General features: G+C 43.2%; 1 protein-coding gene across 3 annotated transcripts in view; it reads left to right on the top strand.

Annotated features, from left to right (window-relative positions):
* Positions 1 to 18436, top strand: part of DLEC1 (DLEC1 cilia and flagella associated protein) — a 386841-nt gene that overhangs the window by 136989 nt on the left and 231416 nt on the right. For all 3 annotated transcript variants that reach the window (XM_033931738.1, XM_033931737.1, XM_033931739.1), the window contains 2 exons: positions 6567 to 6759; positions 14429 to 14487. In XM_033931738.1, the coding sequence (XP_033787629.1) occupies positions 6567 to 6759; positions 14429 to 14487 (252 nt within the window). The remainder of the gene's footprint in view (positions 1 to 6566; positions 6760 to 14428; positions 14488 to 18436) is intronic.

The following is an 18436-nucleotide window of genomic DNA, read 5'->3' as shown; positions in this document are numbered from 1 at the left end:
AGAGAGGCACGGGATCCCTCTCCCTTTGCCAAGAAGCTCTGAAACTGTGGGATTGGGCAGTTCTGCACAGCATCTTTCTCAGAGCTGTATACATTCAAAGTCAGAAAAACTCTCTGGCAGACAAATTGAGTCGTCTTCTACAGCCTCACGAATGGACACTCAATTCCTCACCTCTACGTCAGGTGTTTGCTCGATGGGGAACCCCTCAGATAGATCTCTTTGCCTCTCCCCTAAACCACAAGCTGCCTCAGTTTTGCTCAAGGATATTCTCTCCTCATCACCTCGAGGCAGATGTTTTCCTTCTGGACTGGATGGATCAGTTTCTCTATGCCTTCCCTCCATTCCCTCTGATCCTCAAGACCCTTGTCATGCTCAAGACGGAACATGCCACCATGATTTTGATAGTTCCTTGGTGGCCCAGACAACCGTGGTACTCCCTTCTACTTCAACTCAGCATCAGGGAGCCTCTGCTTCTACCAGTTTTTCCTTCTCTGCTTACTCAGAATCAAGGGTCTTTACTTCATCCCAACCTGCAGTCTCTACACTTAACAGCTTGGTACCTTTCAACCTAACTGCTTCACTACAGTTTTCTCAATTTGTATAGGACATTTTGGAGGCTTCTAGAAAGCCGTCCACTAAGCAGTGTTACAACCAGAAATGGACTAGATTTTCTGCTTGGTGTAATATTCGCCACATGGAGCCAATGTCTACCTCCTTATCTTCAGTTTTAGATTATTTACTTCACTTATCGCACTCTGGCCTCAAGTCCACATCTATCCGAGTCCATCTCAGTGCAATTGCTGCTTTCCATCAGCCTCTTGATGGGAAACCCCTGTCTGCACATCCGGTGGTTTCCTGCTTCATGAAAGGACTTTTCAATGTTAACCCACCGCTCAAACCACCTCCAGTGGTCTGGGATCTCAATGTCGTCCTAGCTCAATTGATGAAGCTTCCATTTGAACCAATTGATAAGGCTTATCTGAAGTATTTTACTTGGAAAGTGGTGTTTCTCATTGCCCTCACATCTGCTCGAAGAGTCAGTGAGTTATAAGCTTTAGTTGCGGATCCACCCTTCACAGTTTTCCATCATGGCAAGGTGGTCCTCCATACTCATCTAAAATTCTAACCTAAAGTTGTTTCAGAATTTCATATTAATCAATCTATTGTTCTCCCAGTATTTTTTCCAAAGCCTCATTCTTACCCCGGAGAAATAGCATTTCATACTCTGGACTGTAAACGTGCCTTGACTTTCTACTTGCAACGCACTCAACCTCACAGAACAGCTCCACAACTTTTCATCTCCTTCGATCCAAATAAATTGGGGCATCCTGTCTCGAAGTGAACCATCTCCAACTGGATGGCTGCTTACATCTCTTTCTGCTACGCTCAGGCTTGTCTCCCTCTGCAGGGTCGAGTCACGAGCCACAAAGTTAGAGCAATGGTGGCATCTGTAACTTTCCTCAGATCAACTCCTATTGAGGAAATCTGCAAGGCTGCCACGTGGTCCTCGGTTCATACATTCACTTCTCATTATTGTCTAGATACTTTCTCCAGATGTGATGGCCATTTTGGCCAGTCCGTTTTACAAAATTTGTTGTCCTAACCTGCCAACATCCCATTATGCTTAGCTTGGAGGTCACCCACATGTTGAGAATATGCTGCCTGCTTGTCCTGGGATAAAGCACAGTTACTTACCGTAACAATTGTTATCCAGGGACAGCAGGCAGAAATTCTCACAACCCACCCTCCTCCCCTGGTTGGCTTCTTAGCTAGATATCTGAACTGAGGTACTTCACAGAGACGCGCACCCTAATTCGGGCGGGAAGGCACTCGTGCATGCGTGGTGCAGCACTTGTAAGCTCTTAAAAGATCTTCAAGCAAGTCTGCTTGTGAGGCTGTCTGCTGCAGGGCTCCGTTGGTGATGTCACCCACTTGTTGAGAATATCTGCCTGCTGTCCCTGGATAACAACTGTTACAGTAAGTAACTGCTTTTTCAAAACACCAGACTATACAAAAATGGCTCCTTGGCTTTTGCAATACATGCCCTGTACACTGGTCTAACCAAAAAGAGTTTGCATCAGCTGCAACTAAGGGCTCCTTTTACGAAAGTACGCTAGCGTTTTTAATAATAATAATAATAATAACTTTATTTTTGTATACTGCAATACCACAAAACAGTTCAGAGCGGTTTACAGGAGAAGAGACTGTACATATACAGCGAAGTTACAGAATATCAGAAAACAGTTCAGAGCAGTTTACAGGAGATGAGAACTGTACATATACAGCGAAGTTACAGAATATCAGAAAACAGTTCAGAGCGGTTTACAGGAGAAGAGACTGTACATATACAGCGAAGTTACAGAATATCAGAAAACAGTTCAGAGCGGTTTACAGGAGAAGAGACTGTACATATACAGCGAAGTTACAGAATATCAGAAAACAGTTCAGAGCAGTTTACAGGAGATGAGAACTGTACATATGCAATGAAGGTACAGAGAATTAGTTATCAAGTGTATGGTATAAACCATTGGCAATTACAAAATGATCCAATAACTGTTGCAAGCGCGCGCACACGATTATCGCATGCTATAGCGCGTGCTAGCCGAAAAACTACTGCCTGCTTAAAAGGAGGTGGAAGCAGCTAGCGCACGCTAAAACTGCTAGCGCACCTTTGGAAAAGGAGCCCTAATTCAGAATGCTGCAGCAGAACTCATAGAAGGTTGCAAATGACATGACTACATTATACCCTTCCTGCAAAAACTACACTGGCTACCAGTACCTTACAGGGCTAAATTTAAAACTCAGATTTTCAAAGTCCTCAGACAAAATGGGCCAGAATACTTAAAGAATAAGCTTACCCTTTATGTATCTTTCAGACCTCTGAGGTTCTCTCAAGGAACATCACTTTCTATACCCTCATCAAAAGAAATTGTACGATGTGATAACCGCCTGCGAGCCTTCTCGGTAATAGCTTCCATGCTCTGGAATTTACTCCCAGAGGGGATACATCTAATTCCAGACTACCTTTACTTCAGGAAGCAAGTGAAAGCCTGGCTCTTCACCCAAGCTTTTAATACATAGTGTGATTGACTATACACTCATTCTGCACCAGGAGTAGCTTGCCACACACACACTTTAATTAATCAGTTCCTTATATCTTGTTTAACTGTATAAACAAATTGCTTTGAGTTTAGTATCCCATCTCTTTATCCCAACAGATTCTGTACCAGCCATCTTGTCACCATCTAATATCTGTACTTGGACCCTTAACTGTATCCATGACATCCTGTTTGTCTGTTTTGTTTGTTTAGATTGTAAGCTCTTTCAAGCAGGGACTGTCTGCTTTGTGACTCTGTATAGCACTGTGTACGCCTGGTAGCACTATAGAAATAATTAATAGTGTTAGTAGTATTGTAGAAAATCATCAGCTTCATATCTATGTTCTTTGATATCATTCTTCATATCTATGTTCTTACTGGCCTGTAATTCCCTACTTCTTCCTTACTTCCATTTATGTGGAGAGGGACCACATCCACCCTTCGCCAGTCCTCCGGTACCACTCCTGACTCTAGAGACTCGTTGAAAAGCATCAGTGTAACTACCAGAACTTCCCTAAGTTCCTTCAGCACCCTCGGATGTACACCCTCCGGCCCCATTGCTTTGTCTACCTTTATTTTAGCTAGCTCCTCATGAACACAACCCTCTGAAAATCGATCAGGGTCTATTACTCCTCCATCCCTATTCACGTTTGTCTTCTGCAGTCCTGCTCCCGGCGCTTCAGCCATTAACACAGAACAGAAATATCTGTTAAGCAATTTGGCTTTTTCTTTATCAGCTTCTATATGGAACCCCTTCACCTTTGAGTCTCACAATGCCACTTTTGCACTTCTTCCTATCACTAATATATCTAAAAAATGTCTTGTCTCCCCGTTTTATTTTTTCTTCCATATCTTTGCTTTCCTGACTACAAGACCAGCCTCTCTTAACTTTTCCAGATATTTTTGCCTGTCTTCTTCTTTCTGCGATCTTTTGTAGTTTATGAAAGCTAACCTCTTGTTTCTTACCTTCTCAGCTACTACTTTTGAGAACCAAAGTGGCCTTCTTTTCCTCTTACTTTTACTTACTTGCCTCACAAAAAGGTTTGTCTCCCTAACAATTGCTCCTTTCAGTTTTGCCCACCACATTTCCACTCCTTCCAGACGTTCCCATCCAAACAATAATTCCTTGACGTAAACCCCCATCCGAACAAAGTTAGTTTTTTTAAAGTCTAGAACCTTTGCTTTTGAATGAACCCTCTCTATACCCATCTTAATATTAAACTGTACCATGCAGTGTTCACTGGATGCCAGATGATCACCCACTGTAACATAAGAAACACTTTCCCCATTTGTAAGCACTAAGTCCAGTATGACCCCATCCCATGTGGCTTCCATTACCAACTGCTGAAACAGTTCTCCTTGTAGAGAATCCAGAATCTCCCTAATTCTAGAAGACCCTGCAATAGGGATACGCCATTCAACATCCAGCATGTTAAAATCACCTATTAGCAAACTTCCCCTTTTTTAGATATATTCTGAATGTCTACTATTAAATCTTCTTCCGTCTGGGAAGGAGGCCTGTATATCACACCAATGTAAATATATTCACCATTCCCTCTTTCCAAATTGATCCACAGTGCCTCTTCCTTGCCCTGAAGATCCTGCAATTGTGTGGCTTTAATATGTTCTTTAACATATAACGCTACTCCTCCTCCTTTTTTCCTATCCTGTCTTTCCTGAATGGATTGCATTGTGTAATTCGCTGATTGTCCAGCCTTCTTTCTATGTGAACCGCCTAGAAGTCAGTTTGACTATGGCGGTATAGAAAAATAAAGTTATTATTATTATTATAACTACATCCCAGTCATGGTTCTCTGTGATCACCACTATATCCAACTCCTCTTCTTCCATCACAGCTTCTAGATTCAGAATCTTGTTTCCCATACTTCGAGCATTAGTATATACTGCTTTCCAGACATTGCCCCCTTTTCCCATCCGTATAGAGCAGGGGTGTCAAAGTCCCTCCTTGAGGGCCACAATCCAGTCAGGTTTTCAGGATTTCCCCAATGAATATGTATGAGATCTATTTGCATGCACTGCTTTCATTGTATGCTAATAGATCTCATGCATATTCATTGGGAAAATCCAACTAGATTGCGGCCCTCGAGGAGGGACTTTAACACCCCTGGTGTAGAGATATTAAGTGATTTACTTACCTGAGGGCTTATATTCACCCAGGAGCTTTGATCACCCTGCCCCATCACTTCTAGTTTAAAGCCCTCTTTAGTAGATTAGCCAGCCTGCTGGCAAAGGCACTTCTTCTCTTTTTTGATAGATGTACACCATCCCTGCTCTTCAGCCCTTGGAAGATCATCCGATGGTCTAGGAAGCCAAAATGTTTGACAACACCATTCATCTCCAGGATGCGAGCTTCTCTGCCCTGGCCTTTACCCTCTACAGGGAGGATGGACAAGAATACCACCTGTGCACCTTACTTCTTCACCTTCTCTCCCAGAGCCACAAAGTCACTTTTGACACGTTCGCAGGGGTACCTGGCAGTATCATTAGTGTTAATGTGGATGAGCAGCATCGGATAGTATTCATCAGGCTTGATGAGTCTCGGTAAGCTCTCCGTAACATCTTGGATTTTGGCACCAGGCAGACAGCATACCTCTCGTGACATTATGTATGGTCTGCAAATGGACGCTTCTGTACCCTTCAGAAGGGAATTGTCAACTGCCACTACCTTACACCTCCAGTACGGATCCAGTACTTTTGGGGATTTCAAGCTCTGGTCCTTCCTCTCCTTGGGTTGCTTTCATCTCCTTTACTTCCAGGACAGCAAACCAGTTCTCAGTTCAAGTTTAAATGTTGAAGGGGAAATATTTTGAAATATACAAGTATTGTTTTTGCAAAATAGTTAATATAGTTAATACATGTGTGTATACCTTTAAGGTCTGTCCAGAACACACCCTCTTCAGATCTAAGTGGCTCCTCTTCCAAAGTTGCTACTTAAATGTATGCCAGTTGGCACGTACAAATAGTTTTTTCTTTACATGTGCAAACTTAAAATCACCTCCTTTTATGTACAGTATTTGTTTTATTCTTTAATCCACTGATAGAAAGAAAGCTGGTGCTTGAGTTAGCAGAATATAAATAAAATAAAGTTTTACAGTCATTGTAATTGCCAATTATTCCTTTTAGAATGTATAACAAATATTGCTGTGCCACATGAAAACAGCATCTACTATCCGGACAATTCCTCTGAATATTCTGATCAGCAGCACCTCACTAGTGGAGCAGATGCTGTTATCTGGATAAAAGATTTTGAATATTAATCCAAATGTTAATATGGAAGAATGAAAAGATATGGCTTTGTTGTGGTTAGGGAGTACCTTTCTTTGTAATTTGAGAGCAATTTCGTTAAAAGGCAACAAAATTATTGTCAATGATAAAGTTTGAAACTTGCGTTATTTTTTTATTTTGAATATGTTTTCTGCTTTCACTTTTACAAATATTGTGTTTTAGGCATGTGGAACTGCCTTTTTATTGGCAGATTATGAAACCCAATTTACAGGCATTGTTACCAGGAGAACTTCCAGATCCTGCTAAAATTAAATATGACCAGGATATTGACACAGCCTTCAGTATCTCACCAGTCCATGGTGTACTACCACCTCACAGTGACTCTGAGTTTATACTCTCTTACACCCCTAAGGAGGTATGGATTGTATTTTCTTTGTATCTAGAAAGACATTTTTTTAGATAAAGGAAATAAATTTTGCATCAGAATCTGAGACTTCATTATCCTTTATGAAATGCAATGAAAGTTAATGACAGTGCTTTGTAACGTAGCTGGAATAGTGTATTACTAAATAAACATCATAAGTTAAGCTAGAGAATGACATAGGGACAAATTTTTCCCCGTCCCCGCGGGAACTAATTTTCCTGTCCCATCCCCGCGAGTTCTTTTCCTGTCCCTGTCTCAATTCCTTCAAGCTCCGTCCTCATCTGTACAAATCTCAAACACTTTAAAAACATAAGTGTTCAAGGCTTGTGCGGTTAAGACGGAGCTTACAGGAAAGTGGCAGGGGTGGAGGCAGTGACAAAACTCATGGGGATGGGACAGGGAAATTGAGTTCCTGCGGGGATGGGGAAAAATTGGTCCCCGTGTCATTCTCTAAGTTAAGCAGGATAGAAGCACAACAGGAAAAACAGATCAAGAGGGTTTTGCTAGTCATTTGTTGATATCCTAAACTAAACTAAACTAAACCTTAGGTTTGTATACCGCGCCATCTCCATGGTCATAGAGCTCGGCACAGTTTACAGGGATTGAAATGAGAAAGGAACTCCAGGGAAAGGGTTAGATGAAGATCGGAGGAAAGAAGAGTGTTAGAGAGCTAGGATGTCAGATGAGGGGGGAGTGGTTAAATTAGACCTGTAGAGGCAAATTGATACCATCTGGGATCAAGCTGATATTTTGAAAGTCTCAAGGTTAAAAAAGAACACGGAAACAATAATGGGACGGATTCTCAGTCTTGGCATGTCCAATTAAGTTGACAGTACTAAATATACTGACCCACTAACTTTAATTGGATATGCCACAGCTGATTATTTCCACAATTATTGTTCTCCTGTCGTACTCTTTGATCTTAAAAGGCAATTCTGCAACTCAGTTACAAATGCCCTGTTCACTTGAGTGTAGTACACACTTTTCTATAAGGGCATGCAAAGGAGTGTACATATACTGTAAGTGCGCTAATGTGCTTTTTGCTAATATTCTGTTTTGGAATTTGGGTGCTTAGATGCTGTTATAGGATAGGCACTCCCTGTGCTGCACTGATGCTCCCAGAAGGGGATGGCTAGCTGTAGAATTGTCCCACTAATGACTTGCAAAACAACAACATAACCCTAGAGGGCTTCAGTTTGAATTACAGGCAGTCCCCAGGTTAAGAACGCGTTCCATTTTTAACCCGTTCTTGTTGAATTTGTATGTAACTCACATCCTGTACAGTGCACAGTCTATAAAAGCATAAAAAACATTAAGCATTAAAGAAACAGTCCTCAAAATAAAGTACTGTAGTTTAAATAGAAAGAAAAGATAGGTTTATACTTACTTTCGCTGTTCATCCATCCCACTGTTCCCTCTCCACCACCACATCCAACATTTATCTCTCTCTTCCACATGCATCTGTACATCATGCCTCTCCCACCACCATGGCTAATATTTCCCTCTCACTCACTATGCCCAACAATTCTTTCTTCATTTCCCCAAGTGTACAATCTCTCTTTCCCTCTCACTCAGACACCCATACACAACAATTTTCCCCTTCCATTCTCCCACCTCAGCATCTCCCTCACCCCCTCCATTCTTCTATCCTATGTCCCAAGTTCATGCTCCCCTCTCTCCCTCCATTCTGTGTTCCAAGTTCATGCTCCCTTCCGCCTTCCTTTCCTCCTTTTTCCGAAGTTTGTGCTCTCTCCCTTCCTTCTGTGTCCCAACACAATTCTGCTTCTCCCTTGTGCAAATGCACCCTTTCTTCCTCCCTTCCAGTTAAAACACGACCCTCCTCCTCCCTTCGGTGTACCAATGTACCATTGTCGACTTTCCCTCTGTTTAGCTTTCCAAATTTGTGCCTCTCTTAGGTGGCTGGCTCTCTCCTTCTAGTCACACTTTGCAAAGCCATAGCCACTGGTTCCTTTACGCGGCTCGCAACTGATCCGGATGTCTTCTTTCACTTCAAAGGAATCAACTCCAGCTTTTTTAATACCTCCTCCTTCACTATAGGACTCTGCTGCCCACTTCAATTTTTCTTCTGCACGCGAGCCGGAAAGTGTCTTTCTGATCTGCTCTATAGATTTCTATATATTTTGGTCTTTTTCTGTACTTTTCATTAAATTTTGATGGCTTGCTGAGAGTTCAGCTCTGCCTGCTTGGAGGAGAAGCAGACTGAGGTCTGCAGTTGACAGACCAATCCCTCTGTGGTACCCGTTGGCCAATCTGCAGAAAATTTTTGGGAGGTCAGGGTCCGTTCCCTTTGTAGCATTGCTTGCCTACTGTGTTGCAGGAGCTTGAGTTCAGCCTGTCAGGCATCCTTAGGGGACTCAGCAGGTCCTGCGAGGTGCTGGCTGCATTTTGCCTGCCCCTTTTTTTGTCTGCAGGGGTTCAAAACTTGGTCAGAAACTGGTCAGAATGGCAGCCTGAAGATTCAGCATTGAGGCATTGATTTCTTCTCCCATATGGAAAGGGAGAGCAAAGAGTGAAAAACACAGAGGACTTTAATAGATGGCTCAAAGCCTGGTGTCATCAAGAAGGCTTCAGGTACATAGGAGGATGGGGAAATACATGGAAGGACAAGAAGCTATATTGCACTGATGGGCTACATATTACTACAGCAGGAAAAAGAAACCTTGCAGAGAAATTTAGACAATATTTTTCTAGGCATTTAAACTAGAAGGTGGGGGTGGTGTATGTATGAAGGACAATTATAGAGACCACCCCCGGCAAAAGAAAAGATGTGATAGTAGTAAAGACTGCAACATAAACAATATCAGCAACTCATTTCTTAGTATTGCAACGGAAAGTGACACGAAACAAAAATCCATACGAAAAAGGAGATTATCGCTGAAAAATAGCTGGAAAGCGATGACCACAAATGCTCGCAGTCTAAGCAACAAAGTTCATGATCTGCAAGCCCTGATGTTAGAGGCAGATCTAGATATTGTCGCTATCACAGAGACATGGTTCAGTGAATCACATGGATGGGACGCAAACATAACGGGATATAATCTTTTTAGGAAGGACAGAGATGGTCAAAAAGCTGGAGGAGTCGCTCTCTAGATCAATATCCAAGATCAATATCCAAGATCAATATCCAAGCGACCGAAATGCAAGGGACCTGGGGAGAGGAAGAAGCGATATGGATTGCTCTGAAAAGAGAAGATGGAACTTCTATCTACGTAGGTGTAGTCTACAGACCTCCAACTCAATCGCAGCAAATTGATAAGGATCTGATTGTGGATATCCAAAAGTTTGGAAGGAAAGAGGAGGTTCTGCTGTTGGGAGATTTCAACCTGTCGGATGCGGACTGGAATGTTCCGTCTGCGGAATCGGAAAGAAGTAAGGAGATTGTGGATGCCTTTCAAGAGGCTCTGCACAGACAAATGGTGACGGAACCCACAAGGGAAAAAGCGATATTGGATCTGGTCCTCACAAGTGGAGAGAGTATCTCTAATGTTCGAGTGGGTGCTCACCTGGGAAGTAGCGATCATCAAATGGTTTGGTTTGATATAACGGCTAAAGTGGAGAACGGCCACACGATACTTAAAGTCCTAGATTTCAAACGTACGGACTTTAATGCAATGGGAGAGTACCTGAAGAAAGAGCTGTTAGGATGGGAGGACATAAGAGAAGTAGAAAGACAGTGGTCTAAGCTGAAAGGAGCAATAAAAATGGCTACGGACCTTTATGTGAAGAAAATCAATAAAAACAAGAGAAAAAGGAAGCAGATATGGTTCTCCAACCTAGTGGCAGAGAAAATAAAGGTGAAAGAGTTGGGTGTTCGTGAAATATAAAAAAACCAAGAAGAGGAGAGCAGAAAGGACTACAGGGTGAAACTGAAAGAAGCCAAGAGAGAGATACGTCTGGCGAAAGCACAGGCGGAAGAACAAATGGCTAAAAATGTAAAAAAGGGAGACAAAAATTTTTTCAGATATATTAGTGAAAGGAGGAAGATGAAAAATGGAATTGCTAGGCTAAAAGATGCTGGGAACCAATATGTGGAGAGTGATGAGGAGAAAGCAAATGTGCTAAACAAATACTTCTGTTCTGTGTTCACAGAAGAAAATCCTGGAGAAGGACCGAGATTGTCTGGCAAAGTTACACGAGAAAATGGAGTAGATTCTGCGCCATTCACGGAGGAGGGTGTTTATGAGCAACTTGAAAAACTGAAGGTGGACAAAGCGATGGGACCAGACGGGATCCATCCCAGGATACTAAGGGAGCTCAGAGAGGTTCTGGCGAGTCCTATTAAAGACTTGTTCAACAAATCTCTGGAGACGGGAGTGATTCCTGGGGATTGGAGGAGAGCGGATGTGGTCCCTATTCATAAAAGTGGTTACAGGGATGAAGCAGGAAACTACAGGCCGGTGAGCCTCAGTTCAGTTGTTGGAAAAATAATGGAAGTGTTGCGGAAAGAAATGATAGTGTACTTCCTTGAATCTAATGGGTTACAGGATCCGAGGCAACATGGCTTTACAAAAGGTAAATCGTGCCAAACGAACCTGATTGGATTTTTTGATTGGATGACCAGAGAGCTGGATCGAGGACATATGCTAGATGTAATTTACTTGGATTTCAGCAAAGCCTCTGATACAGTTCCTCATAGGAGGCTGTTGAACAAACTTGAAGGGCTGAGGTTAAGACCCAAAGTGGTGAACTGGGTCAGAAACTGGCTGTCGGACAGACGCCAGAGGGTGGTGGTTAATGGAAGTCGCTCGAAGGAAGGAAAGGTGAGTAGAGGAGTCCCTCAGAGTTCGGTGCTGGGGCCAATCCTGTTCAATATGTTTCTGAGTGACATTGCTGAAGGGTTAGAAGGAAAAGTGTGCCTTTTTGCAGATGATACCAAGATTTGTAACAGAGTAGACACCGAAGAGGGAGTGGAAAATATGAAAAAGGATCTGCAAAAGTTAGAGGAATGGTCTAATGCCTGGCAACTAAAATTCAATGCAAAGAAATGCAGAGTAATGCATTTGGGGATTAATAATAGGAAGGAACCATATATGCTGGGAGGAGAGAAGCTGATATGCATGGACGGGGAGAAGGACCTTGGGATGATAGTGTCCGAAGATCTAAAGGCAAAAAAACAGTGTGACAAGGTAGTGGCTGCTGCCAGAAGGATGCTGGGCTGTATAAAGAGAGGCGTAGTCAGTAGAAGGAAGAAGGTGTTGGTGCCCCTGTACAGGTCATTGGTAAGGCCCCACTTGAAGTATTGTGTTCAGTTTTGGAGACCGTATCTGGTGAAAGACGTAAGAAGACTTGAGGCGGTCCAGAGGAGGGCGACGAAAATGATAGGAGGCTTAAGCCAGAAGACGTATCAGGAGAGACTTGAAGCCCTGAATATGTATACCCTAGAGGAAAGGAGAGATAGGAGAGATATGATTCAGACTTTCAAATACTTGAAGGGTATTAACGTAGAACAAAATCTTTTCCAGAGAAAGGAAAATGGTAAACCAGAGAACATAATTTGAGGTTGAGGGGTGGTAGATTCAGGGGCAATGTTAGGAAATTCTACTTTATGGAGAGGGAAGCGGATGCCTGGAATGTGCTCCCGGGAGAGGTGGTGGAGAGTAAAACTGTGACTGAGTTCAAAGAAGTGTGGGATGAACACAGAGGATTTAGAATCAGAAAATAATATTAAATATTGAACTAAGGCCAGTACTGGGCAGACTTGCACGGTCTGTGTCTGTATATGGCCATTTGGTGGAGGATGGGCTGGGGAGGGCTTCAATGGCTGGGAGGGTGTAGATGGGCTGGAATAAGTCTTAACAGAGATTTCGGCAGTTGGAACCCAAGCACAGTACCGGGTAAAGCTTTGGATTCTTGCCCAGAAATAGCTAAGAAGAAAAAATTAAAAAATTTAAATTTAATCAGGTTGGGCAGACTGGATGGACCATTCGGGTCTTTATCTGCCGTCATCTACTATTTTACTATGTTACCTTTGGAGCTGAGGCAGGCTGCAGCACAGGACACAGTGAGTAAAGCTGTTACAGCCTAAGAGGAAAATTGGGAGGGAGGGGGATTCTTTAAATCCTTTTTTTTAGGTTTATGCCCCTTCCCTTGGGCTTCCCCACCTCTAAAATTGCTGGGGGGGGGTAATTTTAGTTAAAGCGTTTTGAAGCCATTTTTTGGTGCCAAAATGCTGCCATGACTGCCATCTTGGATTTTCCAGGTTTCTTTTTTTCAAAGTTCTCCAGAACCTTCAAATCACCTCGTTTTGCCTCAGAACTGGCTGGGATGGAGTCCTCTGGTTCCTTTAACCTCAATTCATGCCATGTTTACATTGGATAGGCACCTGAAGGATGCCCTTGCACTATATGTTGCGCAGCATTTGAAGGAAGGGTAGGAGCAATTGGCTTAGACTTCCCTTTGCTCTCTAGGGCTGAAGAATGGTCATGGGGGAGTCTATCAGTTGGGAGTAAATCCCTTTCAGAGCCCCTGAATGGCAGTCATTCTAAGCACAGGAGCATTGAGGCTGTAGAGCCCAAGAGACGCAAGCTACAGTCATCTAAAGCAGTGTTTCTCAACTTCTTCATGCCAAGTACCCCCTAAGTCTAACAAATATCAACTGAGTACATCCCCAAGCTCCACCCAGACCCGCTCAAGCTCCACCCCAGACCTGCCCAAGCTCTACCTGGCCTGCTCAAGCTCCATCCCTGACACCACCTCCATAATAGTAGTACTAATTGTAATGCAATTTCTTCCATTCATTTTTCATATGCACACAATAGAATTTTTTTTAATTATTTAATACTTTTTTTATTAAAAGATTTACAGAAAAGTATACAGGAATTGGAATCAATATATAAATTCAATAATATACCCAAATAGAAATTTTCCTTCTAGCCCACATTACGAGAGGACAACTCATTATGTATAAGAAAAATAGACAACTATAGTACAAAATATAGAGAGCAGATATAAATTCTCATAACTGACACACTTCGATCACTAAATTGAAAATAAAATCATTTTTCCTACCTTTGGTAATTTCATGAGTCTCTGGTTGCACTTCCTTCTGACTGTGCATCCAATATTTCTTTCTTTCTGTCTCCTGCACGCTTCTTCTCCTCCGGACCTCATTCCCTTCCCCAACCAACATCTCTCTCTGTCCCTCCATGAGCCCAACTTTTCTTCCTCTCTCTTCCACCCCATATGGTAACAGTAGTAATTGGGCACAGATATGAATATTGGCTGATGCCCAGTTAACTTTGGGGTCACCATCAATGCTCGGATATTGAATGCTGGGAGCCACACATGCCCCAGTGTTGAATATCTGGGGTCAGGTCAGCTTGCAAGTGTGAGTGGCTCAGACACCGCATACCACCATGGGCTAAATATCAGGCGGCTTCTAAGTGGCGGATAAAGGGGAAGGCAATGGCAAACTACCTTACTAACAGTCTGCCAAGAAAATGTTGTGCAACTGGAAGCTTAATTAGTCATTCACAACTTGATACTTGTTTTCAATAAACTACCTTTATACAAGTTTTTACCCTTGCCTCCTTAACCTATGCTGTTATACATCTTTACTTTTGCATGCTTATTTTAACATAAAAAGTACTTTCTGTCTTTAATTTTATTTTCAATGAATTTTTACTGTGCTTTATTACAGTTAAAGATGTTTCACAGTGTAGTTCAAATGGTGCTCCTGGACATTCCAGAACCTCCTTGGTAAGCTGAGAGACAGCATTAACCTGCAGCAGGCATGCAATGAGTTATTATCAAGATCTACAGATAAGTCTGGCTTTCAGGACATCCATAATGAATACTGAATATTTGTCAGAGGCATTTGCATACATGTGGACCCAAAACAAATCTAATCTGATCAATTATTATAAAAATCATACATGTTTATAGCCTATGAGAACAAGTGTTAAGAATTCTTGGTTTAAAGGATTGAGATACGTTACAAGTTTGTTCCTCAATCCAAGTCACTTTCTATATAGGACACATGGAGGGGCATAATCGAAAGGAACGTCTAAGTCCGTTTTCATCCAAGTCGCAAGTTGTCCAAAGTAAAAAAAAATAGCTTGGGACACATTTTTGAAAAATACATCCAAATTTTGTTTCGTTTTGAAAATCGTCTAACTATACATCCTGCTGATCTGATCGTCCAAGCCGCTAAATCGTCCATCTTTATACCAGATTTTGGTCCAACTTTTTGTCCAAGTCAAAAATGCCTAGAACAAGCCCGTGACGTGGGAGGGGTCTGCAAAGTGATGGACTAAACACCCAGACATGGCATCTAAATAGTGGGGTACCTTACAGGGTGCTGCTGTGAACTTCACAAAAAGGGTGCCATGTCATCATCTCACTACAGCTCCCTTATAGGTCATGGTGAGCCCCCCCAAACCACCTCCAGAACCACCTAGACCCACTTATCTACCACCTTAATAGCCCATATGGCTGCAGGAGCCACTTATATGCCAGTGCAAAAGGGTTTGGGGGGTGTAAAGGGGAGTGCACATGTTTCAGTATCAATGCAGTGATTACAGGGGCTTATGGGCATGGGTCCTCCTCTCCATGGGTCCCTAACACCCCCCCAAGATGGCTTAAGACACCTCTGTGCAGGTCAACTAGGCTTTCCTATGCCGGGCTACCAGGTGATGATGGTCTGGAGGCTGAATTTTAAAGGTGTGATTTCAATTTTTATAGGGTTGGGGGGGTCTGGGTAGTGTGTGTGGGTCTGTATTATGTATTTGCTGTGTTTATCTGGTGACTTTCAGTGGTTTTTTGTGACTTAGACCATGTTTTAAATGGTCTAAGTCACAACATTCAAGTTCCGTCGATCCGGAGCTGTATAACTTTCGGTTATACATGCAGTATGACTAAGTCTAAGCCGGCCCACGTCCCGCCCAACTCCCGCCCTCGATACTCCCGCCCCATTTAGCTATGGTCGTTCAGCGGCACTATGAAGGCTTAGGTTGTTTAGAAATACGTCCAAAACCCATTTTTATTATCGGCACTTGGACGTATTTTGACAATGTTCATTCAAATGCCGACTTAGGCCGATTTCTGGACGTTTTTCTCTTTCGATTATGAGCCCCATATTCAGTGGTGGCAATGTATAGTTTCATTTAAAAGTCAGCATCAGTGTTTAATACATATATTCAGAAGGACTAACTAATGGCAGCAAGAAGGCATGTATGTGGTCTTCTACAGCAGTGTTCTTCAACCTTTTGACACCTATGGACCAGCGGAAATAAAATAATTATTTTGTGGACCGGCACCGGTCCACGGACCAGCAGTTGAAAAACACTGGGCTAAGTCATGCCCATCTCCACCCAATCTCTGCCCCAGACCCCGCCCTCATAATAATACTAATTGTAACACCATTTTTTCCATTCAGTTTTCATATATACACACACACAATATAATCGTATTAACAATGGTTAACCACAAAATTAAAATACACAAAGCACACTGTGGGCTCCTTTTACTAAGCTGCAATAGCGTTTGTAGCGCGCACAGAATTGCCACGCACACTAGACGTTAACGCCAGCATTGAGCTGGCGTTAGTTCTAGCCGCGTAGCGCGGGTTTAGCGTGCAGGGCAATTCTGTGCATGCTAAAAACACTATCGCAGCTTAGTAAAAGGAGCCCTGTATGCTTTTCAACATTCATTCCTACCAGAAAACAGATAAACCCTAAGATGCAAGACTCTGCATGCAGTACAACCCCAGAGGAAAAGAAACAAATTCATTTCTTCCTGAACAGACAGCAGATGTAAATCAATCACTAAATTCAAAAATAAAATCATTTCCCCTACTGCTGTTGTCTCTCTCCCTCCATGCTGTGCCTTGTCTTCTGGCCTGTTCCCCGGTGTTATCTTCAGGCCAGTCCACGGTACGATCACCGCGGCATCTTTGGGCCGGCTCCCTGAGTGCTGCATTGCACAAATCTGTGGGCAGCGGCTCCTTGTGCGCATCCCGCACCTCATCTGGAAGCCTTCCCTCTGACGTTGCGGTTCAGGCGCAGGACGCACTTAGGAGCCTTTTCCCAAGGCTTTGTGCACTGCAGCACTCAGGGAGCCGGCCCGAAGACGCCGCATTGATCGCACTGTGAACTGGTGGCTGAAGAACACTGTTTTCTGCCTGATGAACGTGCCGGCCCTGTGGACCGGTACAAAATTTCTGCGGACTGGCACCGATCCACGGACCGGCGGTTGAAGAACACTGTCTTACAGTATTCATGACATCCTGTTTGTCTGTCTAGATTGTCTGTCTAGACTGCTCTTTCAAGCAGTGACTGTCTTCTTCTTTGTGACTGAACAGTGCTGCTTACGTCTGGTAGTGCTATAGAAATAATAATAGCAGTAGTAATGGTAATATTGATGATTGGAAAAGTATGTCATGATTTGATGGCGTGTACATTGCCAGTGTGCAGGTGATAATAATGCACCCTTAATTCTGGAAATTGGCAGTTCCTTTTATGGGGCAAAAAATCTGGCTATATCCAAACGTTGTTCGTGTGACACAAGCTATGTATAAATTGTTTCTACTTTGAGCCAAGAAACAGTACTTGGTGCAACCTCTCTTTTGTTACCTTGCAAGTATCTCCCCCCCACACACACACTTTTACAAAACCGCATAAGTGATTTTTTTAGCGCCAGATGGCGATCTGAATGATCTGCAATGGTCTGATGCTCATAGAGTTCCTATGAGTGTCGGAGCAGTGCAGAGCATTCAGCGCGCTTGCGCAGTTTTGTAAAAGGAGGGGCTAGTTAACCAAGTATCTTTTTTATGTCCCAGAACAGTTATGTTGTTTCTTAGATACTAAGAAAGTGTCTGGTTTAGTGACTGTCATTAATGGTGTAGTTTAGAGCAGTGTTTCTCAACACACGGTACGCGTATCCCTGGGGGACGCAGGCTGGTTGTTGGGGGTATACGGCATGGCCACCGTTGAGAATATTCCCTGCCCACCCATCCATTGAAGCTGCGCTGCTGTTGCCGTGGATCCCTTCTTGCTGCCTGCCCCACCCACAAGCTGCTGCCGGGGATCCCTGCCCCCTCCTCCCTCCCTTCCTAATCCGACCCACAGGGCTTCCCTCTGGTGTCACAGCTGATGTCAGAGGAAAGCCTTCTGGGTCAATAGGGATGGGGGAGGTTCCCAGTTACCTCTTTGCCGCACTCGCTCCTTTAGCCTTCAGTGGCTTGTTGGGGGACGCATAGCCGGCGGTGGTTCACACACTGCATATAACTGACCCGGAAACCTTCTCTCCACCATCAGAGCTGATGTCGGAGGGAAAGCTTGTGGGTCACCCACGTGCAGCGTGTGAATCACTGCCTGTGCATCCCCCCAACAAGCCATTGAAGGCAAATGTAGCAAGTGCGGCTCGAACAAGTAAGGGGACATGATCTTTATGGGGCAAAAGGAGAAAGGAGGGGGGTAAGGAGCCCATTGGGGCATTAGAAAATGAGAAGCGTGCATTTATCCAAGAGAAGATCAAAATAGCAGGTATGGGAATTATATAATATTGTGAGAGGTCTAACTGAAAAGATTCAAAGAGATGAAGATTAAAATGATTCTCCCATGAACAGTTTTGCTGAATATCTAGAGAGAAAATCAAGTATGAGTAGTGGGCATCAAAAAGGAATCATTGTAATTAAGGATTTTTCCCA

Source organism: Geotrypetes seraphini, chromosome 2 (genome assembly GCF_902459505.1).
Source record: "Geotrypetes seraphini chromosome 2, aGeoSer1.1, whole genome shotgun sequence".
Lineage (NCBI taxonomy): Eukaryota > Metazoa > Chordata > Amphibia > Gymnophiona > Dermophiidae > Geotrypetes > Geotrypetes seraphini.
This window is presented reverse-complemented; position numbering and strand designations above follow the sequence as displayed.